Here is a 13,143-nt window from a genome sequence, read left to right as displayed (position 1 = left end):
AGACATGGTAGAGGTGACATGATTGAAAGCACTTCAGTGCGGCGTACATTGCTCGGTTTTGACGGCGCTACGGCAATGTTCCTGCGGTGTAAGGTGGCGCTACGGCGCATCTAACGGCAAAGTCATGAATTCAATTTTTATTTTTGTCGATAGAAGGCGTTTAATCGCATCAATTTATCCAACAACAAATCACAGGAGAAGGAAAAAACACATCTTATGCAAATCTGTAGGTATCAGAAAGTACATTCATATATTACATTTGGTCACTCTCTTGGAACTTATCAGCATGGAAAAAAAAAGTCATTTCATCATGATCATGATACATGTACAGCTTTCTACAATCTCCAAAGTTTGTTCTGTATAATTATGTGCACTAGTTGTCGCTTTCTTCAGTCCCTCCCATCTCTTCTTCATCCTCCTCTTCTTCCTGGTATTGAAATAGGAAATCAAACTTTGTTCCGTGTCTGGCCAACACGCGTTGAATTGCTTTCCGAATATCCATTCCATTCTCTACTCTTTCTTTGATATCAGATAGAATGTCAAGATTGGTGTCATCTTCTTCAAGATACAAGCTATGTCGCAAGAAGTAAGAATAGTGGTCGAAGTTCCAAGAGAGTGACCAAATGTAATATATGAATGTACTTTCTGATACCTACAGATTTGAAATATACATTGCTTGTTAATATCTTGTTTCATACTTGAATTAAAATAATAATTAATGTTATAAACGGAGGGGCATGCAGGGTCATGCATGCGACAAACAATTGGAAGAAGTGTTAACCCCCACTATCCGATAAATAGAGAGTGTGTGTTTCTGTTAGAGTGTGTGTGTGTCATAAATGTTTACAGACATGTATCTATGAGAAATTATGATTTATAATTGGGACCGACATTTAACATCATTAATGACCAAACTTCATCGAACTCATTGCCAAATGGTAAATTGTGATCCTCCTATACCGCAACCCCATGACGCCGTTAGACGCCGCAACGCCACACTGCTGGAATAATATGTGGGAATGAAGTGGATTCCAGCTAAACTCTCTTATTACCCCCCACAACTCCACGATCATGACGATGCTGATGTTTCGCCGTAGACGCTGCAACGCCAAAATGGTGGCAAAGTGGTGGAATGAGACGCACCGATTGGGTGACAGCAATCCTGCATGAAACCATGGAAACAAGAATGTTAAATTGTAAGCGACCCCCTGAAATTATGTTCACTGTGTAACCAATAATCTTATACCACTCTATAACTTTATGACCATCGAGGGCCACTAATCAAAGATGCATCCCTATGGTCACCTTAACCAAGTGTTTCACGAGGTAACCGTTAATTCATAATTATCCAATTACAATATGGCTTCTTGCAGATGTCTTGAAAACTACTTGGCTTTAGCTTTATCCAAAACTTAACAAAGATGAGGCTACTTGGCAAACACCTGCCGGCATCCAAGACCCCACAAAGATGAGCTGCTTGGCAAACATCTGCCTGTATCCAAAAGAAGAGTGAACTTGACCAACACACTACCCTAATTCTATTGTCCCACCATTAATCCCTACTCTCCAAACATTAAAAAAAACCTTCATGTACAACTTGACCGCTTTGTCAAACATAATTTAAAAAACAATTTTGTTACTCCCCACGACTCTTCGCTTTTGACCTCATTAATATAAACAAACACCTAATTACTAATTAATTAATTATTAATTATGTCAATACCCTCTACGGGAAGTTGTCTATCCAGACTACTATATCTTCTAACCAACATTGGGCATTTCTTTGGGGCATTGTTTTTTATCCAGTGTGATGAAAATTTTGCCCATTCTAACGTAATTGCTGCTTATTTTTTAACCTTACGGGACAATATGCTTTCCGCATTGGGTAAAATACTGCCCCAAATTGGTTGGACACAAAATTATCCTCGTGGTGGTAAAAATTTTACCCAATATTTTTACCGTTTGAGTGGACGAGTTGGCAATAGTCAATTGGCAATTTACCCTTTCAAACATCATATCGAGAGCATAAAGGGGAAATTTAGGAGTCGAAATATTTTTTTCCAGAAACTGTCAATTTCATCGCTGGGTGCACGAAAAAGGAGACTCATTGGATTTTAATGATAACTCTGAGATAAGAAACATTGCATTACGATTAATTTATGAAGGCATTTTTCAAACGGACAATGTGATGATAAAATTGATAACAATTATCGGGGATATTCTCTGATCTGCAATCTCTCAATTTCTTTTCGTCACTATTAATAAGGAAATAAAAGAATGTTCTCTGAAGTAGTGTGAACTATGTAATCATTTTAAGAATTAGATATCTTTGAAAGATGACAATCTTACCTCTTGAATTTACAATGGCTTTGTCTAAAGCAATCCACGATTGTTGAAAATTTGTCAGCAAAAAACGATGGAATGAGAAATGGTTTTTCACCAGTTTCGGCATCAACTCTTCAATACCCTCCGTTATCGCTCCCCAGTAACCATACTCGGCAAACTGTATCCAAGAGCAAACTTTCCATCCGAAGAAGTTCATGATCTCCTCGAAACAGTTGGCATATTGCTGTACCAACAGCGAAGTTCTTGTAAGGGTACTGTACCGTTCCTTGTCTGCTAGATCGAAACCGGGTGCCCCACCAGTTATCAAAGGAACGTTCCAAGCTGATGCTAAGTCGGCCAAGCCCAATATGGATTTGATACAACCTGGTCCAATAAACGCAGCAACTTTGCGAGTATGGTAAGCATGAGCAGCAATGGATGGGCTGACAACAGGATTTTGGGCATAACAAGAAAAGCTGTACCGAGTGTAATTGATGGATATGTTGTGGATTCTTCCATCATTGACAAGTTCTTCTATTTTGAGTTTAGCAATGTCGATTGAAGGTACTATTGATGTTTCTTGGTAGTCACTAATTAGCCCTTCCAGATCGATTTCAATTCCACAGATTAGTGGGAAACAATGGAAAATAAAAATTAATAGATATCTCATCATTTTTATGTACTGTGAGATGAGATGAAACACGAATATTTTGATCTATCCGCTCATCCTACTTCAAGACTTCCGAGATACCATCAGCCGCACTCAATGAAAAACTACGTAGAAATGAGCGTTGCGAACTTTGTATGGTATGAGTGTAATAGATAACGTTTTTAATATTGATTGATAAGAAGACTTATTACCCTATTTAAAATCATCAATAATATTCCATATACCCGGGGAAAGGTATCATGAAACACAAATGGAAACAGGCAAAGGTACTTTCTTTTAATCTCTCTCTCCCCTCCGATGCAATATTTCTCGCTCGTTCTCTCTCTCTCCTCCCCTCTTTCTTTTTTCTTTCCCTCCTTTCCTGTCTGATTTTGTGTAAAATATCTCAATCAAAATCCAGTGTGAACAGTGTATATAGTTCTAAAATGAATAATTTTCTACCATTTAAACAAGATATGTCATCATTGCCTCTCATCTTCTTTTATCTATTTTTTCTAACAAACTAGATATCTAAGGGAAAAAAGGGAACATGGGGAAAATCTAGTTAAGATAGTCAAACAAATGTTTTTTATATGCTGACTAAAAAACGGTTTAATAAAAATTTACCATTGTGATATAAAGGTATTTGAGTAAAGGAAGGTCCAAAGAGGACAACTATTAATTTGCGTAAAATATTTAGTAAGTATCATTTTAATAAACTCAGAAAAGCCATTCCATCTGAACGAGTATTTTAATGTGGAAGATTCTGATTAAATAAATTCCGATTGCACAGGATAAGTTTCAAGTGTCCAGCAGAAGTTTGAGACAAGCATTGAATTCTTAGTGTAGCGCATGATGCACATCTTTGTTTTACCTATACAAAATTGCTCTGCCTATTATCCCCACGGGAATCAGCAAGCTCCTTTGCTTATTCCTAACTATCTCGTATTTTCTTTTTTGTATCAATTTCTTTTCTTAATAAACAGCCGACAGAAAAGCTCTCCTGCTGAGTTCTTACGGTAGCTACCATAACAGAAACAGAAAATACAAAGCAATGCAATTAAATGTTTTATATATATAAGTCTCGATCAGGCACGTAAAGAAAATTTTCGTAAAAAAATATTAATCATAGAATGTGTCCCTTTTAAACAACAACAAAAATATATCATATTAAGTGGTAGTCATTTCTATTGAAAGATAAGAACACCGCCTTATATAGATATTTTTCAGTCCTCTTACGCATCAAAGATACTTTCTGCTTTACAAATTAATGCGGCATTAAAGACTCTTCACCTTTTCCCCAAGATACATGCAAGGTCGTTTGTATTGAATGTAGGTTTACTGCGAAGCAATATGTGTACCAAGCATTTTGAAATTGGTTTTGTTTAGTGGTACGCACTTGTTTCTTTTTTTTTTGTCGTTTGGTGTGGTTTGTTGGTTAATTCATGAGAATACATAAGAATACAATCAATAACACCTATAACTTTAATTGTCTTGACCAAGATTAAAAAACAGGATTATACAGATGACCATTAACCAGGAAGTCATTTTACGGAGCGATATTGTAAGTCTACTATCGCAGCTGATGTCATTAATAATGATTATCATGATGTTAATGAAATAGTTTTGGAAAATTTGAATTCTTCGACCGATTTTGATGTATATTTGAATTATGTTCAGTGACGTAACAGGCGGGGGGGGCAGGGGGGCAAGCTGCCCCCCCCCCCCCTGGCGGAGCTCACCGGGAAAATAAAAAAACGGGAAAAAGAAAAAAAAAAGGGGGGAAGAAAAGGAAAGGAAAGAAAAAAGGGGAAGGGGAAAGGGAAAGGAAAAGGGAAAAGAAAACAAAGAAAAAACATAAAAAAGGGAAAACGGAAAGATAATGGGAAAAGGAAGGAAAAAAGAACAAGTGAGAAAGAACAATTCGCCCCGATATACAAATACATTAGCATGATTAGTAAGACAGGGAAATAAATTAAAGATGACAAAAAGGCAAACAAAAGCGGGAAATAAAGGCAGAATGGAATTAGCCAAAATCTAAATTGGAAAATAAAGAATAGGGACAAGATAACGTACACTACCGGGCTGCCGAGGATTGAGATAACGAGCGGGAAGAAAAAATGGATGGTATATAGCATAATGTCGTATGAAAGTCTATCATAAACTTGCTAAATCTCCAAAGGCTCTGTCCAAAAGTCAAGACCCCGTGCAGTGGGGGCTCTTCATCTGTAACCTTTAATGGGTTCTATAACGGGCCCCTATATGGACCCTTCCTGCATTAAACTTTACGTTGAAGCACTGGCGTACCGGGGGTGGTTCCACAGCCAAGGGGAAATAAAAGAAAATAAAGGAGGCAGCGAAATGAGATGAATGAAAACAAACAAATGACATGATATTTGCTATAATGATGTGAAAATCTATCACATAATTAAAATTTCATTTTAACAGGCCTTTTTTTTCTGGCTCGCTTCGCTCGCTGGCGACTTTTTACAAATTTTTCCACATTTGCTATGATGTGCCCCTCACAATATTTGGATGATTACGATACACAACTGCATTGAATTTATGTGTTGTGTTAAAGCTATATAAATATACTCGCAATTTGATTAAAATAAGTGGCCATCTGTAAGGTTTAAAATGGCTTTGATATCAAGAAGTTCCGGGGCTCTGCCCTGGACCCCACCCATAAAGCACTGTTATATGGATGAGTTTGGACCATGGCCCCCAAAAGTTCTACAACCAAACAAAAAAATGAGGAAAGAAAGGAAAGTGTATTATATTTGTCTGAATATCACGTTAAAATCTATCTTCATGTTAGATTCTCATGAAAAGGTGTTTTGTTTTTTTATCTCGCTCGCTTCGCTCGCTCGGGACCTATATTAAGCTTCTTCTTGCCAGAAGCGCCATACTCGGCCCCCTCGAGCATATAGAGCTTCGCCCTGATGCTCACAATCATAACAAAAATCCTGTTCACCGTGGCGTACAAGAAAGAGAGAAAAAAGGAAAGAGAGGAGGGTGAATATGATATCATCTTTTTAACATTATGTCAAAATCTATCACAAAATTTGATTTTTGCAATAAAAATGTCCAAAAAAATTTGCTCGCTCGCTTCGCTCGCTTATATATATATATATATTTGCCCGATACGCCATATCGCCCCCTCAAAATGTTTGCCTTATGACGCCATTGCCTGTTCCATGATATGACCGGGAAATTTTTGGCTCTTGCCCCCCCCCCCTGGCCACCGACCCCTGTTACGCCGCTGCTGATTATGTTGTGGCCCATAATATGTTTAAAACTTAATTTATAAATTGACATCCTGTACTTATTTATGATGACCATAAACATGGTAAACGAATTTTAAGCATTAACATGGTAAATGCATTGTGAAGAGTTTATTCTTTTTCAAATTCAATGGTGATGTTACATATTACTTCGTGGAATTAAGTTCATTTAGTTTATTTCATGTGAATTCTACCCTTTCAGCATTTTCATAGGTATCAATCATGGTCGGACATGGGGATACGCCCCCCCCCCAAAAAAAAAAAGGGTGCTGGAAATAATAGAGCTTGTCCCCAAACAACAAATTTGTTTTATGCATAAAAATTGGATAGGGGATGTGTAATATATTAAAGATTAAGTCCACCTCAGAAAAATGTTGTTATGAACCAATAAAGGAAAATCAGACAAGCATAACGCTGAAAATTTCATCAAAATCGGATGTAAAATAAGAAAAACATGACATTTTAAAGTTTCGCTTAGTTTTCACAAGATAGTTATATGCACAAACTATTGCATGATATTCACGACGGCGTGCTTATAACTGTTTTTCAGAAAAATAGTGCCATACTTTTAAATTCAATAATTTCATTATTTGTTATCAGATGACATCTTCAGAGTTTTGCTCAGTGAATGCTACTTTGTTTATTTAGATAAATTATTTTTAGCCAGGAGTACCCCTTTAAATTCCCATTGTAGTCCATGCTAATGTTTTAAGCTCATGATATTATTAAAAAAAGTTTTCTATCAAATACACTCTTTATTCTAATTTTTATTGATATATTATTTTTTTCAAAAGTAAATACTTCTTAATGGTTGATAGCTAATATTGAACATTTCGGTTTCCAAAAATACTTCTTAAAAATCAAGGTTAAGTTGGCATTGTTAAAAACGTGCATTTACGTATAGTTTGTCCAATGCATCTTTGGAAGGAATTCGAACGGCAGTCGCTACAATCATCACAATATCGTGTTAAATTCATAAGAATGTTAATTCATGCAAATACGTAAAAGAGCAATAATCTATGCATACATGTAAATCAGTATTCAAATGGTTTTGACAACTATTATGCTGTAAACAATACCCATTTTATATCTGATCAAATACTTTTGTTTCTCCAAAAGAAAATACTATTGAAAATCGTAACTTGTTGCATAAATATGTTAATTTATGTGAATAAGTGGCAATTCACAAGGCAGTACACATGTAGGATAACGAGATATCACAATGCACGAAGAAGGGCAAAATATTTTTCTATATCTTTGTTAGATCAAACAATTAATTTTCTTCACAGAACATGTAATAAAAATCACATTTCTTGCCAAAATATGCTAATCTATATAATTGAGCAGATAATTAGCATATATCAATGAAGTATAGTGTAATATCTTGCAATGGAAGAAATGGAATAAATGACACAACGAGGTCTCCATCACTTCTGGTACCAAAGTTTTTTCTTTTTTATTTTCATGGGAAGGGTCATACATAATTACACGCTATACCATGATCACGTAGAAGCAGATACAAAAATACTTTGTTGATGATGTTTAAGAGAAAGGTTAAATTAAATTCTTGGTCCAATGTGCGCTATTGAAACATGTGACATTATTTTCATACAACTCCATGATTCACATATACATGTGCCTGTAATTTTTATAAAGTTTTAAAACCAAGAGTTAAGTCCCAGTCACCGTTTTCATTCAATCCTATCCAAACGTAATGCTCTACTCAATAGTGAATAATTGGCAAAGACATTGTCCTTTTTATATACTATCCCATGAATTTTGTTTGAAAACAATTTACTTTTTTATGTTTTTTAATAGCATTTCATTTTCAATAGATCTGCAGTCATAGAAATGACCTAGATGCCAAAATTGGGTTCTTATTATATCGCAACGTTGAGATGTGGTGATTTTTGTGTTTCCTGCATAAAAATTGCATATACAAGCATTTTTTTTTAAATAAGGCCCCATTCATCATTCTTTTGCACCTTATCTACTATATTAATACTCTATCTAAAAATGAGGCATAAGCAATTTAAAAAGGCTTTTTGTTAGATTATGTACCGATTTTGTGTGTTTTTGCATCTACACTTTTGATATAATTTGCATAATTAACAATTTATGTTGATTCTCACTGACTCTTCTTTGAATTTTATTCAAAATTAATGCTCTATTCGAAGGTGATAAGTATGCAAAATATTTATCCCTTTTAAAATGATATACCATGAGATTTGGTGGAATCTGTGTTTTTGCATATAATTAGCACATAATTATGCATAAATTAGCATATCTAATAGAATCAAACATTTTATGGTATCATATTCACATTTGAAGATTCGTCTAAGAATGACCCACATGCAGTAAATTCGGCTTTACTTTTTCTCTACGGTAAGTTATAATGGTTTTTAGATTTATTCGCAGAAAGTTTGCATAAAATAGTATATTAAAATAGGATGCCAGTCACTCATTTCTAGGAACCAATTCTAACATTGATGCTCTTGATACATGTGACCCACATGCAAAAAATTGTGCTTTTGTAAATTCTGTCAAGGCACCTGACTACTATTTTGCATAATAATTATGTCTAAGTTGTTGGTTAAGTCGATTGGCGATTAGCTTTATTAAACGGCTTACATTTTAGATAAACAAATAAGAATGAAATGCATGAATGTAAGAATAGATATATAAATATTTGAGCGGATAATGGTACAATGTATTTGATGAGACAGATTTTGGCATCTTTGTCGAATTTACAGGTCGTGACAATACGTCACAGATATCCATTTCAGACGGATGGAATATATCTGGCATGAAGAGGTCATCGAATAAGTCAAAGCCGCTTGCTTCTTCTTCTCCATCATCATCTTCCTCCACTGGTATTCCTTTATCAGATTCAACGAGAGGACACAGTTCTTTCTCGAGAATCGTAGTGAGATCTATTCCTTGGAACCTGGTGGGACTTTGGCAGATGACAGGGTCGACATCCGACGCAAGCAGCCACAGCCGAAATTCTGCCGATGACTGGCAGCTACAGCAAAAGGCGTTGTTACTGAAGTCGAAATGTGTTATCATGGATGATTGCGGAAGGTTGTTAAAACTAAGCATGATGATATCATTGTTAGACATAATGAGTGACTCTAAATGATTTAGAGCATCAAACGCTCCTTCGGAAATTTTGGATATTTGGTTGTTCGCTAAAAATATTTTATTCAAATGATGTGTGTAGGAAAACATGTCTGAAGTGATCTGACGTAATCTGTTGTAGCTTACGTCTAACTTCTTTAGCAAGCCCAGAGACGAGAATGCACTTCCAGATATTTCTCGTAGTTCATTGTGACAAATGATCAGATCAATTAACCTCCAGCAGGCAATCGTTGGTAAAGTTATCAAACGATTGTATCCGAAGTCGAGGATCCGTAATTCGGGAATCACGATTGTAACGTTAGCACCCTTGGCAAATATTGGTAAATTGTTGATGATCAGTCTATTGATCTTTTTATCCTTGATTATTCTGTTGAACCCTTCTTGGGTCAATCGAGAATCAGAAATATCGAAGGTGATTCCGACTTCTCCATTTCTTAAAATAGAATGTCCAATTTTGTTCAGTGGGTTCAAGCTTAGATCCAATTTCTCTAAACTCTTACATGATATAAAATAATCAGCAGATATGAACAATATCATGTTATCCTTCAAACTCAGAAAGATCAATTTCTCACACCCATTGATCGACTCATTCAAATTTGGACCAACATGATTTCCAGCCAAATCATAATAAGTCAAGTTAAAGAACATCGAGGGAACTTTTTGGATTTGGTTATCGGCTGCTATAAACCTTAGTAAACCATACATTTTTGATGTACCTTCAAATTGCGAGAGGTCAGAAATATAATTACCTGTGATGTCGATAAAATTAAAAGCGTTGGATTTTTCCTCAAATGATGAATTTCCCAGGAACGAAAGTGTTCTTAACTTGCAATAACGTAGGTTCAGAATTGGCGGTAGATTTGTTTCAATTTTAACTGCAATTTCTATTGGGTTTTCACTCAAGTCTAATGTACTCAGGTTTGAAAAGCTTTCTAGATTAACCTTTTCGATTCTAGTGAAGAGATTACCTGACAGGTTTAGAAATCTCAGCGTGGGAATAGGTAGTAGTTTGAAATTTTGCAGTCTGTTATCTCCCAAGAAAAGTTCCTGAAGTTTATGCGCCCTAGAAAATGAATCTACATCCAAATGTGCGATACTGTTGTTGCCAAGATACAAGAATTTAATCGATGCGGCCAAATCAAATGGAATCAGAAATGATTCAAGTTCGTTTCCATAGAGATCAATATATCTGAGTTGCGGACAACCTGAAAATGTTTCAGGGTGTATTGTTTTTATTCGGTTATTTTTAAGAAACACGCCCTTAAGAACAGGTAGAGATCTGAATCCCTGGAGACTGACTATCGCATTATACTGGAGTGAAATATGTCTCAGATTTAGAATATTAGTAAAATCATTTACGGAGATATGTCTCAAATCATTACTGTCTAAATTGCAAAGATGCAGTTCGGGGAGGTAATTTATAAACGATACATTACTGAGATGATTCCCATCTAGTACTAGATTTTGTAGGATAGGCTGATGTGTCTCATTGACATCATTTCCGCGATGAACTATACTGGAAACAGCTATGTTTGTCAAGTGATTATTAGATAATGTTAGATGTTGCAGGACTGGCATTCGGGTCGTTGAGATAACAAACTCTCCCATGAGCCCACATAAATTAAGGATCAAATGTGTTAATCTAGGCATATGAAGAAAACTTAATTTGTTTGAAACGCTTGATTCTTCAACAAGTAGGTAATAGACACCCTTCAACTGATCTAAACCCAGTATTGAGCTTTTACTGCTTATTCGAATGGATAGCGATTTCCTGAAGCATGATATGCTAAGGACTGACAATCGCTTCATACGCTTCAGATGAAGGGTGACCAGTGTACTCGGTAGTTTGGCACGTAGAGTGTGAATTCTGTTTCCACTAAGATCAAGCGATTGCAGGCGAGACATATTTCGGAGATCCGGGATATATGTCAGAAAATTATCTGAAACACTAAGTATCTCTAAGATTGCTGCATTTTCCATCTCGTGTGCATCAAATACAGTTAATCGGTTGCCGGATACTGATAGGTCGGAAATGCTATATGGGATATGTCGTAGTGCATGCAGGTTATTACGGTCCAGTTTAAGCCGAGACTTGGGGAGCATAAATGGATCTGGTTCTTTGGGGACGAAATTTTCGATGGAATTGAAAGAAATGAAAAGTGTGTCCACCCATGATACCTTGTGCAATTCGCTCACGTCGATTAGTCTGTTTACAGACAGAGATAATTCTCGTAAGTTATATGTACCATCGAAACAACCCTCTCCGAGAGTTTCAATGAGGTTATGGGACAGAGTAAGGTAGGCAAGAAACTGTGAGCTGTGGAACGCACCGCTAGGTACTGCGCGAATGAGGTTGTTGCTTAGGTGAAGGCGATAGATTCCACTGGGGTAGGTGATTTCTGATAGCGATTGAATCGCTTGCAAGGAACAATCCACGAAAAATATTGGGTAATATTTACCGCATGAACATGGTTTTGGACATCCTTCAAAGGTTTCCATCGTCTTGTTCGCAGAGGCAGACAGAATATGTCCGGTTGGTCCCGTCAGTATAAGTGTAAAAAAGAAGAGAAACTCTAACCCGTCAGCAGTGAATAAAAAACAGACATGGTCTTCCTGAAATTTCACTTTCCTTGGAATTCTCGTCGATTTCGCCATGGCTAATTATAAGATGTTTAGAATAGGTAGGTAAGTTTGTTTTAATCTTAATAGCAAATAAGATAAACTGCAACAATTTTTATTCATATGATCACAGTTGAATTGATCTGCGAAACACTTTCAAAAATGATAGCATTCTGTTCAAGGTTGTTATCTACAGTGCAGTTGTATGCGACGGAGCACAAGACTATCATGAAAAAAAAGGGATTGTCTCATTAACAGAGATTTAAAAAGAATACCTTTAGAGTGTTGTTATATCAAAATTATACAACTGGTGACATAATTATCCACCACACACACACGATTTTGACTTGAAGAAATTTCTAATTTAAGTTTCTGAAAGAAGAAAGCTGTTAACTCCTGCCTCCTTTCTTCTGTTCATGCCTCAGAAAATACCCCTTCCATTTTAACCGTGACAGACGGATATACATTCTTATGAAAATACATAGGTCTTTTCAGCATATCCCATTATCCACCCTGGTGTGTTATCAAAAGTTTGATATGAAACGGCAAAATGAACACTGGATGGATAATACCAACGATAAATCATTTGTCAGCAGCAGAATGATATTAAGTTCATTTTGTATTTAAATATTTAATCTGTTTTCATGTTCTCTTTAAGATACCAAATTTAATGTGTGTGGTTGATGGTGCTGACGCATACTACTTAATGATTTATTTCATCTTTATATCTAAATATTTTAGTTTTTTTTTAATGGATGCAAAGAGGTTTTTCAATCCTTTTCCTCCCTCTCTCTCTCTCTTTCTCTCTCACTCTCTCACTCTTCCTTTCACTTTCTCCTTCATTAATAAATTAAACTGGCTTCCATTATTTTTCACCAAAACTTACCAGATACACATGCATATTCGATAAATAAATAATGGGTAATGACGCACAACTGATGACAACCTTTCTACCCTGTTACTGATACAATCATCTATTTTGATTTCTTGTCTTGATAAGTAAGGTCAGTCAAAGTTATATACCGATGTATCAAAGAAAATTGATATATATATTATAGAGACTGTCCATGCAGAAAGAGAAAATCATTAATATTAGCCTTTGATTGTCCATGAAACTTGAAAGAA

General features: G+C 35.8%; 1 protein-coding gene across 1 annotated transcript; it reads right to left on the bottom strand.

Moving 5' to 3' along the window:
- Positions 1–373: 373 nt before the first annotated feature.
- Positions 374–11,898, bottom strand: LOC129255604 (slit homolog 3 protein-like). Its single transcript, XM_064095976.1, has 4 exons — positions 9,030–11,898; positions 2,467–2,709; positions 1,060–1,162; positions 374–572 (listed from the first exon to the last, which is right to left on the bottom strand). The coding sequence occupies exons 1-4, from the start codon at positions 11,896–11,898 to the stop codon at positions 374–376; spliced, it is 3,414 nt and encodes a 1,137-aa protein (XP_063952046.1).
- Between the last annotated feature and the right edge of the window lie 1,245 nt (positions 11,899–13,143).

The sequence above is a fragment of the Lytechinus pictus genome, chromosome 3 (genome assembly GCF_037042905.1).
Source record: "Lytechinus pictus isolate F3 Inbred chromosome 3, Lp3.0, whole genome shotgun sequence".
NCBI classification, from domain to species: domain Eukaryota; kingdom Metazoa; phylum Echinodermata; class Echinoidea; order Temnopleuroida; family Toxopneustidae; genus Lytechinus; species Lytechinus pictus.
The sequence above is the reverse complement of the archived record's forward strand: the minus strand, read 5'-3'. Positions and strand labels throughout refer to the sequence as shown.